The sequence below is a fragment of the Myxocyprinus asiaticus genome, chromosome 5, assembly GCF_019703515.2.
Source record: "Myxocyprinus asiaticus isolate MX2 ecotype Aquarium Trade chromosome 5, UBuf_Myxa_2, whole genome shotgun sequence".
In the NCBI taxonomy this organism is placed as follows: Eukaryota; Metazoa; Chordata; class Actinopteri; order Cypriniformes; family Catostomidae; genus Myxocyprinus; species Myxocyprinus asiaticus.
Window position 1 is genome coordinate 15,356,353 of NC_059348.1, and position 26,668 is coordinate 15,383,020.

The 26,668-nt window shown below is 40.4% G+C and overlaps 1 protein-coding gene across 1 annotated transcript in view; it reads right to left on the reverse strand.

Moving 5' to 3' along the window:
• LOC127441130 (segment polarity protein dishevelled homolog DVL-3-like) overlaps window positions 1–23,812 on the reverse strand; it is a 35,431-nt gene extending 11,619 nt beyond the window's left edge. Inside the window, exons 1-10 of the mRNA XM_051698346.1 lie at window positions 23,281–23,812; window positions 17,565–17,634; window positions 15,845–15,963; window positions 15,559–15,677; window positions 13,742–13,883; window positions 10,426–10,519; window positions 10,268–10,337; window positions 8,574–8,713; window positions 8,387–8,463; window positions 8,196–8,263 (exon numbers count right to left, since the gene is read on the reverse strand). Of these exons, the coding sequence (XP_051554306.1) occupies window positions 8,196–8,263; window positions 8,387–8,463; window positions 8,574–8,713; window positions 10,268–10,337; window positions 10,426–10,519; window positions 13,742–13,883; window positions 15,559–15,677; window positions 15,845–15,963; window positions 17,565–17,634; window positions 23,281–23,441 (1,060 nt within the window). The 5' untranslated portion in view covers window positions 23,442–23,812. The remainder of the gene's footprint in view (window positions 1–8,195; window positions 8,264–8,386; window positions 8,464–8,573; window positions 8,714–10,267; window positions 10,338–10,425; window positions 10,520–13,741; window positions 13,884–15,558; window positions 15,678–15,844; window positions 15,964–17,564; window positions 17,635–23,280) is intronic.
• Window positions 23,813–26,668: the final 2,856 nt, after the last annotated feature.

Below are 26,668 nucleotides of genomic sequence, written 5' to 3' on the forward strand. Positions count from 1 at the left end.
TTATGCTACAGAACTGGCTCCAATTTTGTTAGAAGATTATACAGAATAATTAAAGAATGGAAAGCTTCCGCCAACCATGACACAAGCCCAGATCAGTCTGATTCTTAAAAAGGACAAAGATCCAAGCGAGTGTAAGAGTTAACGTCCAATTTCCCTGATCCAGCTAGATGTTAAAATATTGTCCAAAATTTTGGCAAACCAAATAAGTTATGACATCGTATTTTTTTTTATTTGGAAAGCGCAATTCCCAATGTGCTCTAAGTCCTCATGGTGGCATAGTGACTCGCCTCAATCCGGGTGGTGGGGGACGAATCTCAGTTGCCTCCGCATCTGAGACCATCAGTCCACGCATCTTATCACGTGGCTTGTTGAGCACGTCACCGCGGAGATGTAGCGCATGTGGAGGCCCACACTATTCTCTGCGGCACCCACACACAACTCACCACGCGCCCCACCGAGAGCGAGAACCACACATTATAGCGACCATGAGGAGGTTACCCCATGTGACTCTACCCTCCCTACCAACCGGGCCAATTTGGCTGCTTAGGAGACCTGGCTGGAGTCACTCAGCACGCCCTGGATTCGAACTCACGACTCCAGGGGTGGTAGTCAGCGTCAATACTCGCTGAGCTACCAGGCCCAAGTTATGACATCTCTTATACATATAGATCAGGTGGGGTTTATTCAGGGTCGTAACTCTTCTGATAACATTAGGCATTTAATTAATGTCATGTGGGCAGTGGCGAACGATCAGTCTCCTGTCACTGCCATCTTGCTTGATGCCGAAAAGGCGTTTGATATGGTAGAATGGGATTATCTTTTTAGGATTTTGGAAATGTACGGGTTCAGGAATACTTTTATTGGGTGGATTAAGTAACTTTATAAAACACCCGGTAGCGGCGGTTCAAACGAATGGATTAATTTCAGATTATTTTATTCTGGATCGGGTGCCCTCTTTCCCATTTATTGTTCTGTCTTGCCCTGGAACCATTAGCAGCTGCGATAAGGAGGATGATTTTCCAGGAGTGGTGGCAGGAGGCGTGGCGCATAAACTTTTGCTTTACACAGATGATATTTTATTATTTGTCTCTGACCCTTCTAGATCTATGCCTTGCCTCTACAGAATTATTCATTCCTTTTCTAAGTTCTCAGGATACAGAGTGAATTGGTCTAAATCCGAAGCTTTGGCTCTGACAGCATACTGCCCAGTAAAAGCTTTTCAGCAAGGCGCCTTCCAGTGGCCCAAACAGGGCATTAAGTATTTGGGGATTTTATTCCCAACAAATTTGTGTGATTTAGTTAGAGCTAATTTTGACCCTTTAATAAAAAGGTTTGAGCGATGTGAGCAGGTGGGCTTCATTACATTTATCAATGACTGGGAAGGTTAATTTAATTAAAGTTAAAATGAACTGTATTCTAAAATTCAACTACCTGCTACAATCTCTCCCTATAGATGTCCCCCTCTCTTATTTCAAGAAATTTGATAGCATTGCAAAGTCTTTCATTTGGAATGGTAAACGTCCCAGATTACACTTCAATAAGTTACATAGGCCGATTGACATAGGTGGGCTAGGCCTACCAAAGATTTTGTTTTATTATTATGCATTCGGTCTCAGGCATTTGGCTCATTGGTCGCTTCCACCAGAGAGAGCCCCTCCCTGGTTTTTTATTGAACAGGAATTTCTTGCCCCTATTTCGCCATTGCAAAGCCTTTCTATCAAACTAACCGGAGAAGTTACACCCCGTTATCTCGCATTTAAATGCGATATGGACAAAAGTATCCAGACTGTTTAATTTGGACATTTATTTAAATGTCGCTTCGAGCATATGGCTGAGCCCCAATTTATGTATTAATAAGTCCCCTTTCTGCTGGACAGAGTGGAGAGAGATGTGCAATTTTAAATGTGTGTGATTATTATAATGTTTTTAAGTTGTGACCACAGGGATATTTGTTGTGGGTCAGGGTGGGGTTGGGGATTGGGAGGGGAAAGGGAACAATGGGGGTTCAAAATTGATTTGGTAAATATATGTTTTGCTTTTCTGTTTCAAGTGTGTGAATCAATAAAAAGTGTTAATCGCAAAAAAGGTTTCCATTTTTTGTAGTATATTAATTTTTGATTTATACACATGATTTTAACTGTAAAATTAGATACCCTTCACCGTAAAATGTAATTAGCTAACTTTTATTTTTTAAGGCAATCGGTTTGCATGCTTTTTTCTAAGTAAACATACTTATTTGGCTCAAGTAAACTGTACTTAATTATTTTAAGTAACATTAACACGTTACAAGTAAACTTAACTCATCTGTGATTAAAGTATCATTGTTTTAAAATTTAGCTATATCACGTCTTGTAATGTATAAGGGAAATTATGAATGGAATCTCGGTTAGTCACATGGCACATTGGATTCTCCTCTGTACTTCTAAGTGCACATAAATCTGCACTTTTGTAAAGTACAACTGAGAAAAGAAGAATGGCTTAAATATACCAGGCTCATAGATGTAACACTAATCACCCTAATGGGGACTTCACACAAATCGCAACTATCAACCAGCTAAAACAAAACAACAGTCATAGGAATTAAAACTACATACATTTTTATAGAACAATTATAATTTTTCTACATAATTTCCCTTGTTTTGACCAAACATGCATAATTTATTCAAGTGCAAGGGCTTCTGGGTATTCCACACAGCCACAACTTTAAGTTAGTTGTACCCAAAGCTTAAAGAACGTATGAGTTATGATTCCAAATGTGACATTTCAAGTACTGTTTATTTGTGCCACTTAAATGCTTTTATTAATAACAACTTTAGGGTTTAGAGAGTAACAGTAACTTAATTAAGCAAAGGAATGTTCCAGGTTCAATACAAGTTAAGGTAAATCGACAGCATTTGTGGCATAATATTGATTACCACAAAAATTATTTTGACTCGTCCATCCTTCAGTGAGGCACTTACAATGGAAGTGAATGGGGCCAATTTCTGGAGGGTTTAAAAGGCAGAAATGTGAAGCTTATAATTTTATAAAAGCACTTACATTAATTCTTCTGTTAAAACTCGTGTATTATTTTAGCTGTAAAGTTGTTCAAAATGATCATTTTTACAGTCGTTTTAGGGTTGGTTGACATTATATCGTCATGACAACAAAGTCATAAATTGGCTACAACTTTACACAGAAAAGGTTAAGTGATATTATCACACTAAAATCATGTTTAAATCATTGTTTTTATCAGTGTATTAGTGTTTTTTGATGACAAAGGAGAGACAGGGTTCCCACTCTTTTCAAGGCACAATTTTGCAGGACATTTTATGTGCCCAACAAGTGTAATATTTAAGCAAAAACACATGCGTCCATTTAAAATTGAGCTTTTATTTTGGTGTTTGTGTGTTTTTGACGGCAGTTTCTCAGCATCTGATAAGCAGTTCACTACATGGCCCAGTGTGATTATTAATCCCCGTAAAGCTGTGATTTAATTTAATTACGACATAATCTGTATGAGCTGTGCACTTCAGAGTGCTCTCTGCCTGTCATCTCACTCACACAAGAGTGCGCATGATGATCCTGATGAAGTGTTTTCAGTGTATGAGCGGCCAGCTCTACACATTTATTTTGAGGCACGACTTTTTCAGTTTAATTATCACACTAGGACATATCACAATTTTAATTTGATTAATTGCGCATTCAAACATTACTTTTTGTCCAAATATGTCACATTCCATGACATTATGCGTTTTATAGCTAATGCCATTTTTATGACTAGATTCTTTCATTCTATCTGTGTTTTCCGCATACTACATGTGGTAACCATGGTATAAGCTGACTCAGATCGTCCGACCGTCATCATTCTAAAGTTTATAACTCAAATGTTTTTTTGTTAACTCAACAGCAAAGTTGGATTTTTTTTTTTACTTTATCAATATGTGGAGGTGGGGGCGTGGTTGAACGCCAGCTTGTGAATGGAGAGCGAGATCAGGAGGTGAGAACGGTAAGGATCATTACATGTCACTGATTATCTTTAACAGCTGCTTGTTATTGCAGAGAGAGTTGGAGAGGGATTTAAGAGCGAGTCAGATGCCAGAGAGAGAGAGAGAGAGAGCTGCACACACACACCCAGAGAACGTGTTTATTAAAGTCAGCTGAAAAGCGAGTTTTCACTGTCTCCCGCTTCCTCCTTTCCCCTCCTTGTTAACTTGTTACACTGGTGCCAAAACCTGGGATTTAAGGAGGAAGAACATTGCCATGGATGCCTCACCACTGGAGGAAGTCTTCAAGACCCTCGCCAGCATCCACCAGTCACAGCATCAGGCCCACCTCAAGCTGCGCACGGAGCAGGAGCAGCAGTTCATTGCGCTTATCCAGGCCCAAGCAGAGGACCGGTAGGTGCTCCGGAGCTTGCTACCCCAGGAGGGGGCTGCCGCTGTGACCTCGGACTCCGCGACCACCCCACCCCATGTTCCGTTTGTCAAGATGGGGGCCCAAGCTGACCCAGAGGCCTTCTTGGAGCTCTTTGAGTGGACGGCGGGGGCATGCTGTTGGCCAAGCACCCAGTGGCGGTCCGCTTATTACCACTGCTGTCTGGGGAGGCACAACTCGCGGCGCAGCAGTTACCAGCAGAGAACCTCCTGGTGTATGCAGATCTAAAGAAAGCCATCCTGCAGTGGGTCAGCCGGACAACAGAGCAACAGTGCCAATGCTTCCGATCACTGACCCTTGGTGAGCACTGACGTTTGCCTTTGCCCAGCAGCTCCGGCACACCTGCCAGAGGTGGTTGCGGGCTGAGCAACGCAACGTCTGGACTGTGATTGATCTGGTGGTACTTGAGCAGTTTATCGCATGGCTTCCGAGAGGGTCGGCAGAGTGGGTCCAGTGCCATCGCCCGGCGTCGCTCCAAACGGCCATCCAGCTGGCAGAGGATCATATTGTGGTGTATTCGGGAGTCGGCGAGCCCCGAGATCCTTCTCTCTCTCTCTCCCCTGTCGCCCCTCCTTCCCTTCCCTCCTGTCCTGTTCTCCGGAAACGGGAAATTCCTTCCCCCAAACCAGTTCCCCGGTCCCGTGGACTGTTCATCCCGCTGGCTTTCCCTAGTCCTCTACAATCTCCCCTACAGGCTGGTGAATCCGTTGCCCCGGGTGTAGCCGTAAAGTCAGGGCCGGTCTGCTGGACATTTCCCACGATGCCCCACGATGGAGGTGGAGACATTGGTCCGGATACCTTTGAGTATTAAGGGGGGTACATAATCAGGTTGTAATCAAACCTCCATTCACCAAAGCTTGGTACAATCCGAGGCTTTTGGATACAAGCCGGTGGGTGAAGGTGCACGGGGATATTCAAAATGACCCTGTAGTGACGGTCACTTCAATTTCGGGGACAAAAACATAGTGTTGAGGCTGCAGTTAATTCCCACCTCACCCATCCACAAATCTTGGGGACAAATTGGCTGGCATTTACTACCTTATTAAGTGGAATGTGGGTGGATGGGTCCTGCAACAAAATGTAAAGGTGTGTGTTGTGTGACTCGCTGGCTGGGGAGGCGGAGCCAGGGCCATCTACGTCAGCTCCACATCAAAATGATGTAAGGGAGGGGGAAGTCTCAGCTTCCACAGCCCTTAGAGGATTCCCTGCTGGGGATTTCCCTCTGGGGCTACGCGAGACGAGACCCTTAGACACACTTTTGATCAAGTTAAAGTGATTGATGGTCAATGCCTCCAGGCAGGTGTTGCACTTGCATATCTGTATTTTTCAATTATTAAGGATCGGTTGTATAGAGTGACACAGGATGCTCAGACAAAGGAGGATACAACCCACTTGTTAGTACCGAAGAGTATTCATTATAATCCGACGGCGGGTCACTTGGAGCAGGAAAAAACACTAAACTGTCTGAAGGCCCATTTCTATTGGCCGGGCATTTGTGGGGATGTTCGCAGGTGGTGTGCAACATGCTGTGAATGTCAGGTGGTGAATCCAGCAGCCACCCCAAAAGCGCCATTGCGCCCCCTTCCATTAATTGAGGTTCACTGAGGCCATTAGAACGGACGGCACGCAGGCATTGCTTTGTGTTGGTCCTGGTGGATTACGCAACGCGATATCCGGAAGCAGTGCCTCTGCGCAACATCTCAGCACGCAGTGTTGTCGAGGCACTCTTCAGAATCATCTCCCGAGTGGGGATTCAGAAAGAAATCCTCACTGATCAGGGCACTACGTTTATGTCATGTACACTACACAAGCTGTATGATTTATTGGGTATTATATCGATTCAGACAAGCGTGTACCACCCACAAACGGACAGCTTGGTTGAACGGTTTAATCAAACCCTGAAAAACATGATTCATAAGTTCATGCACGAAGATGCTCGGAATTGGGATAAGTGGCTTGAACCCCTGTTATTCGCAGTTTGAGAGGTCCCGCAAGCCTCCACGGGGTTCTCCCCATTTGAGTTATTGTATGAACGTAAGCCTCGCGGTGTCTTAGACATTGGGAGGGAAAATTGTGAGGAGGGACTTTCAAACAGCAAAGACTAAATTCAATACGTCCTTGACCTGAGAGCAAAGCTCCACACATTGGGCTAGCTATTACAGGAGAATTTGCTACAGGCTCAGTCCCGGCTGTATAACAGGGGAGCTCGGCTACGGGAATTTACACAGGGAGATAAAGTCCTTGTATTACTACCTACATCAAGCTCTAAATTAGTCGCAAAGTGGCAAGGGCACTTTGAGGTCACACGGCGAGTCAGGCAAGTCGATTATGAGGTCATATGAACGGATGGGAGCAGAGCACAGCAAATTTACCACCTTAACCTCTTAAAACCATGGAGGGAGGTGGTCCCCGTGTCTTTGGCAACGGTGATTCCAGAGAGGGAGGAGCTCGGGCCAGAGGTGAACTTAAAAGCTGATCAAGGCACCTCGGTCGCTTGCGGAGACCACCTCTCACCGTCGCAAGTCACGGTCATGGCCCAGTTGTAAAGAGAATTCTCTTCCCGGTTGTACGAACCTCATAGAACGCCATATCAAAACAACCCCAAGGGCAGTGGTACACAGTCATCCCTACTGATTACCCAAGCACAAAAAAAGTGGTTCGGGAAGAATTAAAGGCCATGCTCGATATGGGGGTAATAGAAGAATCACACAGTGACTGGGCCAGCCCGGTGGTGCTCCTTCCAAAGAGTGATGGTTCGGTCTGGTTCTGTATGGATTATAGGAAAGTCAATGCGGTGTCTAAATTTGATGCATATCCAGTGCCTCGTAATGATGAACTGCTTGATCAGTTGGGTGCGGCTAGCTTTTCCTCAACACTGGATTTGAGAAAGGATTATTGGCAGATGCCCTTAACGCCAATGTGCCGCGAGAAAACTGCTTTTTCCACACCGTTTGACTTACACCAATTTGTGACCCTTCTGTTCGTACTGGGAAGGCCGGATGGTTCCCTGGCCTGAGTTGGGCGATGGGGGTATGTGGAGGTGAGGGTGTGGTTGAGTGCCGGCTTGTGAATGGAGAGCGAGATCGGGAGATGAGAATCATCACCTGTCATTGATTATATCTAACAGTTGCTTGTCATTGCAGAGAAAGTTGGAGAGGGATTTGAGTGTGAGCCAGACGCCAGAGAGGGAGACAGAGCTGCATATGCACACACACACCCAGAGAGCATGTTTATTAAAGTCTGCTGAAAAGCGAGTTTTGAGTGAAAGATTTAATTACCTTTTGAGTTGGATTTGCCGTCTCCCGCTTCCTCCTTTCTCCTCAATGTGAACTTGTTACACAATACTTAAACTATTTTTGTCAGAGCAAACCAATGATGAAAGCAGATGAGCAGAGTGTGTATGTGACAGGGATTCGTTCATAACAGTTTACTATTGACATTGTTTCACAATGCGCAGCCACTGGTAGTGACAAAACGATACATATGTGCATTAGACTCCTATTCTGAGTCCCGATCATTACCATGTTTTTGTACATGTAACAAAAACCTTGCTAGCAACACAGTCCAACCATTTTTTTATACTAAAATTATTATTTTCCAGGACATTTAGGTATTTTTCAAATTTTCCATGGACACAAGGGAGCCCTGAGAGTGCGAAATTTATGGATCCATAATTTCGTAAAAATTTTTATGTGGCGAAAATTCACATTCAGTGTGAAAATGCCTTCAAATGTTTCTGTGTGTAACAGTGTATGTGAGAGATAAAGGCGAGCACTCACTCCTGGGTAAAGCGAAGCAGCCGTTTGGGTTTGGGTCCCAGCATTTGGCCACAGTGAGAGAGACAGGTCTGCAAACGAAAACAGTGGAGAAGTTAACATACTTTCTTTTTAGAGTTGATCAGCTAAACGTCCCATATGTAGAACAGACTGTACAGCTGGATTTGACTGAGAATACTTTTAATGTGACTCACCCAGGCTTGTGCACGATCTCCCTCAGCACACGTACAGCATCATCATTGCACATGTTCTCAAAGTTGATGTCATTCACCTGTGAGAGGAAATGGAAAATCTGTTCTGATACAATTTGATCATGTTTTCAAAACAGTCTCACAGTGAGATTCCTCTGTTAAACTGAACATTTCCTTCTCCAGCACTCACCTGCAGCAGCATGTCACCAGGCTCGATGCGTCCGTCAGCTGCCACAGCTCCGCCCTTCATTATGGATCCGATGTAGATGCCTCCATCACCCCGCTCATTACTCTGACCCACGATACTAATGCCCAGGAAGTTATACTTTTCTAGATGAAGTAAAATGAGGGAGACTTCAAACATAAGCTGGAAACAGTTTGGTTAACTTGATTGCTGGTGTCCATGTTGTATGAATTTGAATTTGCACAATTTGCTTAGTATTTTTACTATCCGGTAATTTTTTATAAGTGCAACAAGGCACTACATAGTTACAGCTTTAAAAAAAAAAAAGAAATCCATAAAAAAATCATTTTCAAAACCCTGTTCTTGTCTTTCCTTGATACACTACGGTAAGCCTACAATAATGATATTTATTTAGAGCTGACGGGTCGGATTTCACACGAAATCGCAGGCATACATCATTCCTACTTGCGTGTTTATGTCATGACCGTATGCTCATAAAGAAGGTCCGGCTGTGTCACGTGAGTGTCGGGGAAGTGGGAAGCGAGTGGGACAGCTGTTCAGCAGCAGTGTGAAATCACTCTCCGTTGTTTTTTTAACTGTTAATGCTATAATGCTTAGATATGTTTTCTGGTAGGGTTGCTGAAGCTTCTATTGGTTGTCATGCTATAATGAATTAAACATTACTCATGTGTTTATGGATTCTGAAGCATTTACCAGTTTTTATTTTCTTCAGGTGAAGTTACTGTAACATGTTTCCTAATATTCATGACTTCTGAGTATTTTATAACATTGCTGCAGTTTCGAGGTTCCCTAAGTATGTGTCCCCCTTAGTGTGTTTGTGTGCAGCTGTTTTCTTATTTATTTACCCCAGTCGGAGAAATGCACGAGTTGTTGTCACGTTCGACTGTCCATTTATAGTATATTTAAACAGAGTAGACACAAATTGCATCTAAAAGTCACTATAGGTACAAGGTAGCCATGAAAGTATGCTCATTTCAAGTTGTTTATGATGTACCGACTTCACGGCACAGTAATGTATATTATTTTGTTTAGTGTGTAACCATCTCTCTATTATAGCTTAACTGCGAAAGAAACAATTGAACGTTTATTATTGTAATTGTGATATTGCATTTTCATGGTAAATAAAGTATTTCACCCCCATCATTACTGAATCCTCGTTTTGCATTTTTATATTAGTCCTATTGCTTGCAGTGCATAGACCTACTATTGTAGTATTACGGTTCGCTTGCATTATCCACTGAGCTGAGGCTGTAGATTAAACTATAAAAATAAGTGTCTTCAATTGAGCTCATATCAGCAGTATCACGAGTTTCACCTCTTAAATTGATATGTGTAGTACAATAAAAACATTACTGTGTATGGATAAAGCAATTGAATAGGCATTTAAATATGTAATTAAGAGTGTTGTTCATCTTCCTCAAAGCAAGTAATATCTTGGTTATAAATGTTTAAATGAATAACATAATACCAACATGAAAATATCACGTCAAGACTCCTGCGCAGAAAAGCAGTGCAGAATCACAACTCACGTAAAATGTTCCTACGCAAGTTGCATGCAATTTTAGGTTTTAACCACAGATATCACTAGAGAGCACAAAGTGCCATAGTGAAGCTTTAAAAAAAATATATATATATATATATATATATTTGTTTTTTTTTACTATTTATTGCAGACTCACCCATATTTAAAGTGACAGTGATGATATTCAGTGACATGGTAGAGTCAGTGATGCTGCTGAAAGAAGATGACTGAATAGGAGAGAAACACACCATCAGTTTTAAATATCATGACTGTTTAATTATTTGACTCTTTAGAGGTTTCTATGAATCGTCTCACCCTCTCCATTTGTTGGGCTTTGGGTTTGCGTCTCCGCCGGCGATGTCTTCTCATTAGCCGGGATGATCCACTTTGCTCTGTAACACTGCTAAAACTAAAAAATGGATATGACATCTCAATTTTTCTAAATATTAGGGCTGTAACTCGATACATTTTTTAAATCAAATTCATTTCATGATGTGCCGATTAATTTATCAAATTAACTGCATACTGAAAAAGTGGCCCCAAATGTTTTTTTTTTTTTTTGGTCTATGTACTCATTCGTCGGACGGATGTTTTTTGTGCATCTAACTTTCGTTGCATCGCGTCTCACTAGTTTTCAGCACCAGTTTTCTAGTCATGAGCGCAGTTTTTAGGACACTGTGTCAAGTTAAATGTAGTTTGAAACTTTGAACAGTGCATCTTGAGATCCCTGCATTCTGCTTTGCTCCGTCCAGCTGTCTTGAGAACAAATGCACCTCTGCGGAAGACTGTGCTGCCTGTTGCTATCGTTGGTTTGAGGCATGTTTCATGTACAATTGGAGTTGCTTGACTGCCCCCTACAGCATCAAGGTGGTACATCAAGCTTGAATTGCTCCAATGGTAGAAACATTCCTTATTATGGAATTTACATACAGGTCAGGTGCATGATTAATTGCATTAATTTTTAATGCGTTACTATTCATATTATCAATTGCACAAAATTACAAGCGTTAAATCGACAGCCCAACTAAATATAGATTTGTTTTGAGTCACAGAATATGTAAAGGCATGATCAATCACATTATAGGAATAATTCACCTCAAAATTAAAATTCTGCAACTTTTTACTTACCCTCATGTTATATACTGTAACCTTTTCCATGGAACACAAAAAAAATAAAATTATAAAGATCTTTACAGTTTTTTTTCTATACAATGACCAATGCTCCATATATTCTGATTCTAACTTTGCTTTCTATGAGCAGCAGACTCCAATTTAAGTCATTATTCACTGGAAATCTCTCCTTTTCATTTGTGATCCCATTCAGATTAATAATGATGCTTCAAAGCATTTGCCAGGTTTGACGTCATTGCTTCTTTTATGCGTTGTAAATGAATGCGATATGCTGGTTCGAATATGCAGGATAGAGAATGCAATTTGAGAGAAACAGCAGAAGGGAACACATCATGCATTTTAAATTTTGGTTTGCTCCACACACAAAGCCATCATCTGGCTTCATAAGACTTTAGCACACAAGTAGCAATATGGACTACTTTTATGGAACTTTTCAGAGCTTGAGAGACGTGGTCAATATTAAGTGACGTATGGAAAAGTGCACATATTTATCTTAAGTATAATGTTAATTCCAAAATATACTAGCAGATTTTTTACATTAAAAATTATGTTAATAAATGGTATACAGTTGAAGTCAGAAGTTTACATACACCTTAACCAAATACATTTAAACTCAGTTTTTCACAATTCCTGACATTTAATCATAGAAAAGATTCCCTGTCTTAGGTCAGTTAGGATCACTAATTTAAGAATATGAAATGTCAGAATAATAGTAGAGAGAATAAATTATTTCAGCTTTTATTTCTTACATCACATTCCCAGTGGGTCAGATGTTTAAATACACTTAGTTAGTATTTGGTAGCATTGCCTTTAAATTGTTTAACTTGGGTCAAATGTTTTGGGTAGACTTCCACAAGCTTCTCACAATAAGTTGCTGGAATTTTGGCCCATTCCTCCAGACAGAACTGGTATAACTGAGTAAGGTTTGTAGGCCTCCTTGCTCCCACATGCTTTTTCAGTTCTGCCCACAGATTTTCTATCAGACTGAGGTCAGGGTTTTGTGATGGCCACTCCAATACCTTGACTTTGTTGTCCTTAAGCCATTTTGCCACAACTTTGGAGGTATGTTTGGGGTCATTGTCCATTTGGAAGACCCATTTGCGACGAGCTTACACTTCCTGGCTGTTGTCTTGAGATATTGCTTCAATATATCCACATAATTTTCCTTCCTCATGATGACATCTGTTTTGTGAAGTGCACCAGTCCCTCCTGCAGCAAAGCACCCCCACAACATGATGCTGCCACCCCCATGCTTCACGGTTGGGATGGTGTTCTTCTGCTTGAAAGCCTCACCCTTTTTCCTCCAAACATAACGATGGTCATTATTGCCAAACAGTTCAATTTTTACTGAGGACATTTCTCCAAAAAGTAAGATCTTTGTCCCCATGTGCACTTGCAAACTGTAGTCTGGCTTTTTTATGGCGGTTTTGGAGCAGTGGCTTCTTCTTGCTGAGCAGCATTTCAGGTTATGTCGATATAGGACTCATTTTACTGTGGATATAGATACTTGTATATCTGTTTCCTCCAGCATCTTCACAAGGTCCTTTGCTGTTGTTCTGGGATTGATTTGCACTTTTTGCACTAAAATACATTCATCTCTAGGAGGCAGAATGTGTCTCCTTCCTGAGCGGTATGATGGCTGCGTGGTCCCATGGTGTTTATACTTGTGTGCTATTGTTTGTACAGATGAACGTGGTACCTTCAGGCATTTGGAAATTGCTCCAAAGGATGAACCAGACTTGTGGAGGTCCACAAATTTTTCTTGGCTGATTTTTTTATTTTCCCATGATGTCAAGCAAAGAGGCAGTGAGTTCTGAAGGTAGGCCTTAAAATACATCCTCAGATACACCTCCAATTCAGTACACCTCCTTTCAGAAGCTGATTTGCTAATTGCCTAAAGGCTTGACATCATTTTCTGGAATTTTCCAAGCTGTTTAAAGGCACAGTTATCTTAGTGTATGTAAACTTCTGACCTGCTGGAATTGTGATATAGTCAATTAAAAGTAAAATAATCTGTCTGTAAACAATTGTTGGAAAAATTACTTGTGTCATGCACAAAGTAGATGAAAAATTTGTTTTAATGACTTCAGCCTAAGTGTATGTAAACTTCTGACTTCAACTGTATGTAAACAAAGTAATGCACTATAAACTAAAATGAACTAGAATGAACAATTGTAGATTTATAAATAATCATTGACTAAGATTAATAAATGCTATTTAAAAATTGTACACTTTAATTACCTTGGGCCAGAACAACATGAGTACGAGTATATAATGAAAGAATTAAAATTTTGGGGTGAATTATCCCTTTAACCTAAAGTGACTTTCATCAATCATCAAATCTCCTCAAACTACATGAATTGTTGCACACATTTGCTGATCAAATTGCTCAAGTCTGAGCTTTGATAACCTCACTAAAAGGTTGGGGCTCACTCTAGTCTTAACTACTAGGAGTGTACTAGTGTGGGAACAGTTTGTGAACGAATGCTGTGAGCCACACCGACTGGTGGAGCCGTCATCCGAGTCAAAACAGCTGCTTGATTCCAGTTCACTGCTCATGAGAGAAGAACGGCTGTCACAGATGTCAAAACCTCCCAGATCCATTCCTCTGCCTCCACGAGAGTAGCCATTTGACCTTCCTCCTACAGCGAAGAGCATAAATCATCAATTTTTTTCCTTTGTGGTGTTACTTAACTCAAGGGACACATTTTTAATCAAGATGTAGCCAAAAATAAGCAACCCAGGCAAATTTAAGCATTTAAGTCTTTTCCAATCCCTCAAAGCAGGTAAATTATGAATACCTAGATTTTTTCATTTTCATAAGAAAATGCAAGTGATGCTTGCAAGGGCTGGGTATTGATACAGATTTCCAATTAGATTCACAAGCTCATGATTCGATTCAATATCGATTCATATGGGTATATTTCAGTTATATATAACTGGGTATATATATAAAAGAAATTCTCTCCCAGCTAATGGTGTTAATTATACAGCGGAACTTCTAGCTAGGTAAATTATGAAAATATAAATTTTTCCTCTTATATTTACTTGTTTTTTTTAATGGTCACATTTTGGCATTTTAAAAAATTTACAAATCCATGTATTCAATCAATAAATAAGATATTAGATTTCATATATTATTTTTTGTTACATGTTTATTGTTTAATTGCATAATTTGTACTATTTACAAGTATTTATATTGATTTGTTGAACACGTGCTAAAACCTCTAAGTCTCTATAAGAAAACTGGCATTTCTGTAAAGAGTGTCTGTAAATGAGCGCATGTTAACTAGAGATGACTCGAATGGCTTTACCTCATCTGTGCTATACATGATTAGAATTCAGTGTTTATTTTTTGTTGTTTTTGATCAACAATTGACTGTAGAGAACAGAAAGGGTATTAAAAGAGACAGTATTCAATGACAAATGTGTCGAGTGGATCTCGTCTTTGGATACACGTTACACGGAACAACTTTTACTCTCAACACGCTGTGAAAGGATCTCACTGCTGAACACTTCGCGACTAAACTGCACAATTACTGGTGAGTGAAATGTGAACATTTATCAGCCAGTTGTCAAATATGTACATTTTAGTCGCATATCACAAAATTTGATTGCAAATGCGAATGATTTTCTCGCATTGTACAAGAGGTTTGCGCAGTAAAGTAAAAGATTGATCTTGTGATTTAAGAATCAATAACGAGATTGTTCAAATTAAGATCGCGATGCATTGGAAATGCTTGCTCATGCAAAACCTGCTTCCACAATGCTAACATGTTGTGGGTGGGTGCCAAGGCCTTGCAGTTGCTAAGGTGTTTTGAGTGTTTTTAACATGTGGCTATATGGTTGCTAGGGTGTTCTGGATGGTGCTTACTGGCCCAAGTCAAAAAGCAGACCCCAGTATTCTAGTCAATTATTTGAAACAAGTTTGTAAAAGTGAAACAATCTGTCTGTAAACAATTGTTTGAACAATTGCTGGTGTCATGCACAAAGCAGATGTCCTAAATGCTCTATGGTATTCTGGTCCCTACATGAGGTCCATTTTATCATCCGCCAAGTAAAAAAGTATGATCGCAACAAGCTGCACGATCTGAGGTATAATTCATGTATGTAGCACAAATACTGCAGGGCTTGTTATGTGCCAAAGATTTAAACTTAGGATTAGGAATTTGTACAAATCCCTAACACAAAGTATGAGTAATAATAATAGTAATGTTTGCCAATCACCACAAAATTTTAACCTTTCTCTGACATGAAATATGGCAGAGCTCAAGATGCAGAAGACATGCAGAGAGAGATGAGAGTGGCGAGTCGTACCCGAGTGATCATGTGATTGTTTCCTGCGTGATCGGTCGGATCTCTCCCTCATGTGTGACACCACCGAATCAGTCTCTGTGTCGTCATCCACTCCATGCCGGCTGCCTGCAGCCTTCGGACTGTGACAGTGAGAAGGAAAAAAGAGAAAGAGAAAAATGACAAAAACAGAAAGACTGTGAGAATACTTTCCCTACTTGCCGAACAGAAAAATGCAAAACACAATATGGAAACAAAAATGTACTGACTGCTTAGGAAAACTAAGAAAAGTGTAGGAAATTAAACATACTGGAAGGATGGGGGTCTGGAATCTCCAATGCCTTGACTTCTCTCGTGAGTCGGCGGCCGCTCCGACTGACTCTCAACCACTGAACATCCATCTGAGTGAGACCCATCTGATGACACCAGCTATAAATACACACAAAAACAAACTTTATTTTAAAATGTGTAAACCTGGGAAATAATCTCTATTTATTACTTCTGGACAGACAGAAATTCTGATCAGAGTCTTTTCTTTTCTGCTGCTTTATCATTGTTTTCTGTATCCATTGACATTTGTAGAGATTTCTGCACTATTTTTCTTTTTTTACACACAAGTCTATTATTGTGGTATAAATAATTTCAGATAAAGTCACCCCTAAACACCACATAAAAACACAAAAAAATATGGTAGGCTGCTTAAAGGAATAGTTCACCCAAAAATCTAAATTATCTCATCATTTGCTTCCAGATGTGTATGACTTTCTATCTTCATCAAAACACAAATTATGATTTTTAGAAGAATATTTCAGATCTGTTGGTCCTCACAATGCAAGTGAATAGTGACCAGAACTTTGAAGCTCCATACAACTCCAGTAGTTTATTCCATGACTTCAGAAGCAATATGATAAGTGTATGTGAGAAACAGACCAATATTTAAGTCCTTTTTCGCTAGAAATTCTTCTTCATATCCAGTAGGGGGCATATACATGAAGAATGTTAATCACCAAAAACACAAGAAGAAGAATGTGAAAGTTAAAGTGGAGATTGACTGAGCAAGGAGAATTTATAGTAAAAAAGAAATTAAATATTAATCTGTTTCTCAACCACACCTATAATATCGCTTCTGAAGACATGGATCTAACCATTGAAGTCTTATGAGTTACTTTTATTCTGACTTACTGTATGTAATTTTTGGAGCTTTAGAGTTCTGCACACCATTCACTTGCATTGAATGGACCAAAACAGCTGAGAAATTATTCAAAAAAATCTTAATTTGAGTTCAGCAGATGAAAGAAAGTCATACACATCTGGGATGGCATGAAGGTGAGTAAATGATGACTGAATTTTCATTTTTGGGTGAACTATACCTTTAAGCAGACGGGGTTTTTTTTATTTATCCAAAATGCCTTACAAATGCAGAAAAACAAGAAATCTATCAAAGGAGCCAACAATATTAGAAATGCAAGTGTTGCAATACCATCTTTCAATGGTAAATCTCAATGTCACTGGGAGTTATGCTCCCATTCTTGAACATTCCCTGGATCATTAGCTGCTCCCTGAATGTCATGTGGATGTTAAAGTGTCAAACACAGATCAGCAATCTCCAATTCTTGTTAATTTAATCTGCAGTTCTGCTGGAGGGAAGAGGAAAGCCATTTGTAACTACCCCGAGTTGCTTAAATGTATCGTATGTAACTTGAGTGAGTTTGTCTGCGTGTACGCTGCTCTAAAGAATGAAAAAGATGTTCAATCTTTGTGAATAGCATTTAAATATAAATAAGCCGCTCATACAACAAAGCTTTTGCATGGTATGCCCAAAGACTTTGATGAGTTACGACAGACTGAAAAACCTTAAGTAGGAATGACTGGCAGCCCCTTTGAAAAACACAAATACAGCAGAGCCAGCACTCAAGAGAATCGGGAATGGGTGAATTAAAATGCTGATTTATTATGCAAGGAGCACCAGGGAATTGGGATGAGGAGGGCTGGACGGTACTGTATGTGTTTGTGTGGATCGGTGTTCTCACCCAGCAAATCACACGGCCGTTATAACAGGGAAGCTTTGCATTGTCTTCTGTGATTTCCTCCTTGACCACCCTACAAAAAAACAACAGACCAGAAAATGGTAGGAAAAAATCAGAACAGTCAGGTCTTATTTCACAACCATAGCCTGTGTATGAACTGTAAGAAAGGAAAATCGGCATTTGATCCTCCAAGTGTCTGTGAATAAATTAGAATACGTAAATGAGAAAATGCCATTAGATGAAAAAGCAATGATTGGGTCAGAATTACATAAGATAAACATGCACACGCACATGCTCACAGAACACACAAAAGATTATTAAGCACAAAGCAGAACATATTAAGCATTCTATTGAGACTTCATAAGATAAGAAACAGATTTGCAAGCCTACTGAACATAAAGAGTAAGGATGGGCATTTTGGTTATTTTGTCTATTCGAGTACTCGGACTAATTATTGGAGAACTCAAGGGGCAATTACACGTTCATAACTGTATATATAATAACATGTCTGACAAACGTCTATGACTGCTGTATTGCGTCTTGTTGTTCCAGTGTATCATTTATTCATTATTATAGACTGTTATAAAATAATATGTTACAAAATGTACAAAGGATTGCATAATCAAAATATAATGCATCATATTTTGTCATTATGTGAAGATTCGCTGCCCAACTCAATGAAAGAATGTGCACAACGCACGTCTGTCTGGTCTTCCTTCAGGTTACTGTAGTAATCTTAGTAAATGCACACCCATTTTTTTAGTGACTGTCTGAACCGTCTATTTTCAAATCACAGTTGGCATAACAGGAGACGCCATAACCATCGCGTTTTTAATATGCGTGTTAAGTTGAAGTTCAGTTTTGAAGACACCGTTCCATTTAGCTGCGCTCTGTCTAGCTGTTTGAAAAACTCGCCTGCTGTATATGCACTGCTTCAGCGCATTGAGCCCACTGCCACACGCCTGGAGTGTGTGTGTCTCCCCAAGTGTTACCTTCTGCGGGGAAAGCCGCAATGCTCCATATTGTTGTTGCTGTGATGATTCAAGAAGTGTTCCATTCAGCTCGGAGAGTCGGAATTTCCACCTTTCAACTGGGGAAAGTTAAACGGAATGACACTATGTTGGGCTTCTAACTTGGAAACTCGTGCGGAAATCTTCAACTCCCATTTCGTCGAGATGCAGGTGTGTGTTACGTCATGCAAACATGTCAGCGCCCAGGGCAGGGAGGTTTACAGTCAGTGACAAACATTCACTTTTATTAAATAATATCCATTAACGAGTCAAAGTTCTTACATTAAATGATAATAAAACATGTTTAGCAAATGTTTTGCAGAGACAGGTGTTCAAAACACGGTTAATTACACGCTCTTTTGATTATCGTAACAATAGTATTGCAGCGTCGTATATCAGTTTGGCTGCTATGAGATGTCTCTGATAATCAATGTACCCCTCAAAATCACAACGTAATCAATCTCAGAATTAAAAATAAGCTCCCTCTTTGACACGTTTGTGTTTAGTTGTCAGGTAATTGTCACTGGATTTCGAATTAAGTGAAGTCACATCATGCGTGATCACTATAGATCGTCGTTTTCATGATCGATCTTATCCGAGTACTCGAGTTTTGTTTGCTTGAATGTTCATATGTAAAACAGGGATAAAATAACATTTATAGGAATACACCAATAAAAAAATATGTGTGCTGATACGATATCCAATTATTTAGAACAACATCTGCCGATTCCTGTTTTTTTAAACTACCTTGTTCTAAATCGATTGTAATTAATTAAACGTAGAAAGATATTTAAATAATAACTATGTCTCTACATACTAGAGAATATTTATGCTTTCGACTGTGGTCCAATTAACTTGTATATACATACAGGACAAAGCCGAGCTACAGCTACAAGACTGGCATAATTTCAGTTGGACAAAAGCGTTTACATGGTATTTTAAAAAGACCAATTATTGTTTTAGTCCGACTGAAATCAAACTTTTAGTGTGTCACAGAGCCACAGCATTTACATTTTGAGGATATTAACCAATGAATGGCTTGCACATTAAGCTAAGATTCGAAAAAGTATTTTAACACAGGAAAAATTACACTCTGCACAATTAAAGTGTCACTCCTTCCCATCCACAACTAAGTAATTCAGAATCGTCCTCCCGAAGTTTGTAAAAACAAACGGATAAAAAAAAAAGTGCGTTTTTCACTTTTTTTAACCTCTTTTTGAGCGTTCATTTTAAATAGTCCTGTGATGTGAGTCAAATACATTTTTAAGTAGTCTCCGTTAACATAAGGTTATAAAAGCTGTGTGCATAATAATTTTAAAAGAATTTGCAAAATGTGTGTGATGAGGAGGAGGGCGGGGCTGGGCCGTGAGTGCGCATGGCTGGCCCCAAATCGGGCTAATCAGCCGAGGAGAGGGATATGGCCGAGCCGGATGTGGCAGTTCGGGAGAGAGAGAGCCACATGCAGCTGCCGTGTGTTTTTGTTTGTGTCTTTTAAGTTTTCATTAAACATTATTTTGACTGTTCAGCCAGTTCCCGCCTCCTCCTTGCCCATTTTAAACCGTGTTACATTGGTGCCAAAACCCGGGAAGGAGAAGGGATGCGTTGTCGTTGAGTCCTTGCCACTGCCGTCCGTCCAAAGGAGCAGTCGTGGTCATCCGCGGGGGGATGGAAGAGTTGCTGCCGGAGGAACAGCCACCATCCGTGAGGGGAGGAGGGGCTCGCTGCGGGCCGCCTGGAGCGGTGGAGCTGCTGCCAGGGGTGGAGGAGCTCGCTACCGGCCGCCAGAACGCGGAGGGGCATTCCATCCGCCAGGGGTCGGAGGACTCGCTCCGGTCCGCCCGGGGAGGAGCGGCTGTCCTCCGCCAGAGGAGGAGGAGTGGTCGAGGACCAGGTGACGGCGTGTCTGGGAACCGGCGAGCAATTTTTTTCTCTCTCTCTCCTCTCTCTCTCACTGTCGCTCCACCTTGCCCTTTCCCTCTCCTCTTTTCCATCCCCTTGTCTCCCTCTCGGGGGGGGGGGGGGGGGGGGGTACGTCATGCCGGGGGTTCCCCGGCCTGAGGCAAAGGAGGGAGGTGTGTGACAAGGAAGAGGGTGGGGCCGGGCCATGAGTGTGCAAGGCCGGCCCCCAATCGGGCTAATCAGCTGAGGAGAGGGATAAGACCGAGCCGGATGCGGCAGATCGGGAGAGAGAGAGCCACACACAGCTGCCATGTGTGTTTGTTTATGTCTTTTAAGTTTTCAACAAACATTATTTTGACTGTTCGGCCGGTTTCCACCTCCTCCTTGCCCATTTTAAACTGTGTTACAATGTGGTTTTAAATAGTTTTAGGAGGAGTATAGCACATCGAATGACATGTCTACTTCTCAAAAGTATATCATGTTAACTATCCAAAAAACTTAAAAAACATTATTTTCTGTGGTCATCAAAACAACAGACGCTGCTGCCCATAGAGCTTAACTTCTATTTAACCCGGAATATTCTTTCAAAAACTTAAAAGGCCCATTTTGATATACATCTAATCCAACTGTGGTCTTTAAAAATGTGAGAGAAAAAATCTTTGTTGTGTTGACAGTGATCGATTTAATTGAGCTATCATTTGGCAGAAGCCTGAGCCAGCCATTCATTTACTTTTTCAGTGGGAGTTAAAGGGAGGGGAATGGGATGATCAAACTACGACATATTTCAATGGGGAAGGTTGTAAAGCTGCCAGTGCTGAAGCGATCAGGGCATTCCATAGTGACTGCCTGCAGTTGTTCCAAGGCAACATTCTTTCGCCTAATGCAACAGACAGACAGGACAAGAACACTGGCCAGCACTCTAAATGTTACTTATTCACAAGCTAGGGCTTAGGCTAAATTAAAAGTCCAGATAACATAACTTTTGTTGATAAGTCATAAACAAACATTATATAATCCTCAACAGATTAGTTAGGTAGTACGAGTAATATGAATTTTTTAAACAAAGTTTGAATGTACATATAATCTGAATGCATTTAAACCAATGATCAGTTAAGAAATATATGTTGAAAATGTTCAACAAATCCAGGGGCCACCATACTATCTCGCCATGGAGGAAAAATATAAAAAAAGGCAATTCCGACTTTATATCTCGCAACCGAGAGACATAAAATCGCAATTGAGAAATGTAAAGTCGCAACTATACCTTGCACATTATATCTCTCAATTTCAACGTTATTTCTCTCAATTTCTAGATGTAAAGTCGAAATTATGAAACATAAACTTGAAACTAGATCTCACACATTATATCTCACAATTTGTACTTTATATCTTGCAACTGCAAGCTTTTATCTCATAATTACGAGAAGTTACAATTGCAAGATATAAAGACGCAATTACAAGTATCAGAATTGCAATTGCAAAAAATAAAGTCCCAACTGTAAGATATAAAGCCAGCATTAACACACACACACACGCATATATATTATTATTATTTATTTATTTATTTTTATTCCATGACAGAATCTGGCTTCCATAACATTCAGAGTCTCAATCAACCCAGGGGGCTCAAACATTAAAAAAAAAAATTTTCTCTGTAACATTTTATTTAACTTTAATTAGTTATTTCAACAAACATTATTATCTTATATAATACTTAAGAGATAATAAATGAACCATACTTTTATGTTACATCTATGTATCGCACTTTTAAAAAATTTAAAAAATATTATATTTTATATGTCTGTCATCGGACTGCTGATTGAAAACCATGGATGTATTCAAAATAACGTTTGATAATGCAATTAATTAAAGTTATGCAGTTCTGGATGTAACAGACAGGTGTGAAAATGTCCAATGTTTACAGACTAGGGGCCCAAAAGTGTGCACAAGGTCTGCTCATGGTAACTGTGTTAATGAAGGCCTAGAGAGAATAAAAATAAGAGGTCAAAGTTGAGTTCACAGCGACTACAGAACAGCAGATTGTGGATGGACACTATGGTTAACAAACAAGTACACGTCATAAATAAATCAAGAAAAACATTACACGCGCCACAGTTCTCAAAAACCATTGAATCCGACGTCACTCCGTCAAAAAGTCCTTTGATGGGGAGAGTTTGATTCTGGGGACATATGGCAGTTGACCTGCGCATGCGCACAACACAGTTGAGCACGTTCATAGAATCTCTACTGTACTTCTCCGATGTGTGCTTGAATTATAGGGCGGAAAATTCCTCGCAGTGCAAGTTAAATGCTTTCGCTTCGGTGAGACTCGCTCTTAAATACTCTGACACCACTGAGGTTTTAAACTTTAGGGAGCGGATACAGCCATTATAAGCGTAAATAAACCCTCAAACCTCGAGTGCTTTTTGTGTAGTCATGGTAATTTTGAATGACGCGGTGGGGTAAATTTACGAGGGACGGACATACTGACCTACTCCAGTGGTCTCCCCCATTCACATAACTATCTAACCACCTCAAGCTAGTGCCGTCAGGCCAAAAGCCATTTTTAAAGTGTAATCCAATCTTAAAATGGATGCCGTCGATAATTTAACAGCACTTCACACACTTCACTCGTTTCACACACTGTGCGTCCAACACACACAGTGATATTACATCAACCTCTGGAACACCATGCCAGTTGATTCACAATCCCAAACATGCGAAGAAAACGTGTAAATACCTGGAATTTCATGTTAAACACGACAATACAATGCAGAACTGTGAGGAAAACTATTGAACAGAGTGCTCACCCAAAGTCATCGTCCATAGATTTAAAGAAAAACTTGTAGTTAGGTTTCTTGAGAGCATTTTTCAGGTCCAAAAGGGTGACCCTCTCGGCAGGGATGGGCAGTTTAACCAGGTATGGAGTTTCTTGGTCGTCGAGATGGTAAATAACTTTAGTCTCCCCCATTGCAGACCGCCGGGGAGAAGCGAGCAGCGGTCATCCAGCGCAAGGGGTCCTCAGATGCCCCTCCAGAACGGGGTTCTCGCCGCTTTCACCCGCCAGTTGACTTTTTTGTTTGTTTATCCCCTTTCTTTCTTTCCTTGTCTTCCTTCGGAGTTCCCAGGAATCTTGTGTATCATCAGCGCGAATATTCCATGAAGTTCTGGATTTCAAAGGCGATTATCGATCCATACTCTTATTTCACTCTTATTCGCTTTTTTAGAACGGACAATAAAGGGCGAAATGTGTGACAAAGAAGAGTATTTCGGTCAGGAATGCCGTGGTTTCTCGGAGAGCCTGCCTGCTCTCCTTACTGAGGGTTTTGTGTGTTGCTTTGCTTTCATTGAAGCAGACTGCCCATGGAAACGCGCTCCCTCCAGCGGAGAGGGGTGGAAGGTGTGAAAAGTTACTTCGTTTCCGCCCCAGGCGTGAAGCGACATCCGACGTGACCCGATACTATCTAGTTTGTTCACTCACCTCACAGAGTGTCCCCAGATGCTTTATATAACTCAGACTCATTCATTTGGTTACATTCACGTTTTGACTGAAGCAGACTGCATGACACTTCACCTAAACTAAAATGCGTTAGATTAAGTGAAACAGTAAAACAACTTGACCCAGATTTAGAATTGCAGGTATCACTGTAAAAATTAAAAGATGCTCGAGGAGTGACTCCAATCAGGTCTCCTTAGCAATCAATTGGCCCGGTTGGTAGGGAGGGTAGAGTCACATGGGGTAACCTCCTCGTGGTCGCTATAATGTGTGGTTCTCGCTCTCGGTGAGGTGCGTGGTGAGTTGTGCGTGGATGCCGTGGAGAATAGCGTGAAGCCTCCACACACACTACGTCTCCGCGGTAATGCGCTCAACAAGCCACATGTTAAGATGCGCGGATTGACGGTCTCAGACGCGGAGGCAACTGAGATTCGTCCTCCGCCACCAGGATTGAGGCGAGTCACTACACCACCACAAGGACTTAGAGCGCATTGGGAATTGGGCATTCCAAATTGAGGAGAAAAAAAAAAAAAAGATGCTCATGGAATCATTTGGGTTTCCTCACATGCCACATCGGTGGAACTTTCCGGAGATCCTCCAGGCACCCTTTAAATAAGCCTCAAATTTCCTATTTATGTCCTCAAGGCACTTTTGTATTTCAAGAGACTCAAAGCCTTACAAAAGTTGTTGCTCATTGTCAGTTCTTGTTTTTGAAGTCAAATTACAAACTTTCCTTTCAGTGTGCAATTAGTAATTTTTTTCGAAATGATATCTTGGACTTACACGGACACCTAGCAGTGTGTGACATTCAAGCACAATAGTTATCAGTTACTGATGCCATTGTAGAAATTCACAGTCATTCATGATTAATTTTATCCAAGAGTTCAATAATAGGGAAGTTACTAAGATTAAGGGAGTAGTATTCGGGCTGGTCATGTGATCCAACATGGCTGCTCCCATGAGGACCCTCTCCATGTAGAATAAATCAGCTTTCATAAGGTTACTGATATGACTGGTGTCAGGGGTGTAGCACCAAATATTGGGTCCCGGGCCCAGAAGTATTTGAAGGCCCCCTAAATAATTTGAGTTGCGGGGAGGGGGGGGGGGGGGTGATGTCTTATAGATGGAAATACAGCATTGCTATACTATGTATATATATTAAGTAATTCACAAGTTATTTTATTTTCAAACCCAAATATACTTTGAAACAAGCAATAAATAAAAACATTTTTTTTTTTTTTACAAATTTTTTTGTTGGCAAAGTCACCATAAATTTTCTAAATGAGTGCCAGGTTGTTTAGTTTATTCTGAGGCATTACTGCTCTCTGTTAGCTTTATCAAGTCTTAACTTGCTAATTGACATTTACACAGGGTCCAAAATTTTATTAGAAGTATTTCAAAACAAATTATAACATTTATTATAATTTATTGATTATTAAAATATTTATGAAAAAAACACCAAATATAATTTTACTAGCAATGAAAATATATTTGCATTATTTTAATCAAAATGTATTTTTGTTTTAATGACAAAACTGTTTTTGCTGTTTTTCCCCCTTGAATATCAGTGACAAACAACACAGGTTATTCATTGTTTCATACATCCTCATGCTTTTGTGCTTCATATATTCTTTTGGTGGATTAATGTTAAGAATTAACATCTGATGGTTAATTTTCCACTAAGGTAAAAGATGTTTGAAGATGCGCGAGTCACAGCAGATGTTTATTTTATAGACAGTTTGATTTGTGCATGCCACTTTATTTAGCAAGGGTCAGATTATTGTTCTCACTGTTCATTGTGAATCATGTTGCTAATAATGTCACCAGCCAACTGGTGAATAATTATGTTTTAATTACTCGCCAAAAGCAGTTTTTTGTCTCGCATATGACACTTGACACATATGACACTTGACACATATGACACGACTAGCTGGTGTTCACTTCGCATTTGGTGCATGATGAGTGTTAATTTTTGGACCCGGTTTACAGGGATATCTAACAAATATTTACCTAAAAAAGCTATGTTGACACAAATGTCTGACCTTTATTCTGAAAGATACTCATACACTGTCTGCTACCTCTCACTCTTTCTCCGCTTCTTTCTCTTTTTAAAGTCCAATTTGGCTTCATTTCTGTAGTAATGTAAAACAAGAGGTGTACTTAGTTTGGAGCGCGTGCTCCGCACTGGCTGAGCTTGAGGATCAAAATACTTTAATTTTCGATGGGGGTGGGGAAGGGTCGCTAACACGGGAGGAGTCACGGCAGATTGGGGAAACTGTTTTTACAGATGGAAAACAAAGTATTGCTACATTTTATTCCAAACAATAGCATATTTTTACTATTAATAACGGGTTCATGATGATATCATGGATTATCAATATTGCCTTTCAGTGCCCCCCCTCCCCCACCTCCAGTAAGGGCCCCTGTTACTCAGGTCCACCATTACCCCTGGTCTGACACCCCTGACTGGAGTCCTCATCTCATTTAAGAGCACTTGATTTCATATAATTTTGATTTTAATTAGGGGTGCACCGATTGATCGGCCACTGATCTAAATCTGACAATCTTCGTCTTAATGGTGGGCATACATACAGGGGTTAAATTGGGGCGAAATGGACCGGAACGCCGTTCCAGCACTCTCTAGGTCGAAGGAGGGAAAAACTAAAAAAACTAAATTGAATGTGATTTGACTGCCCATCTTT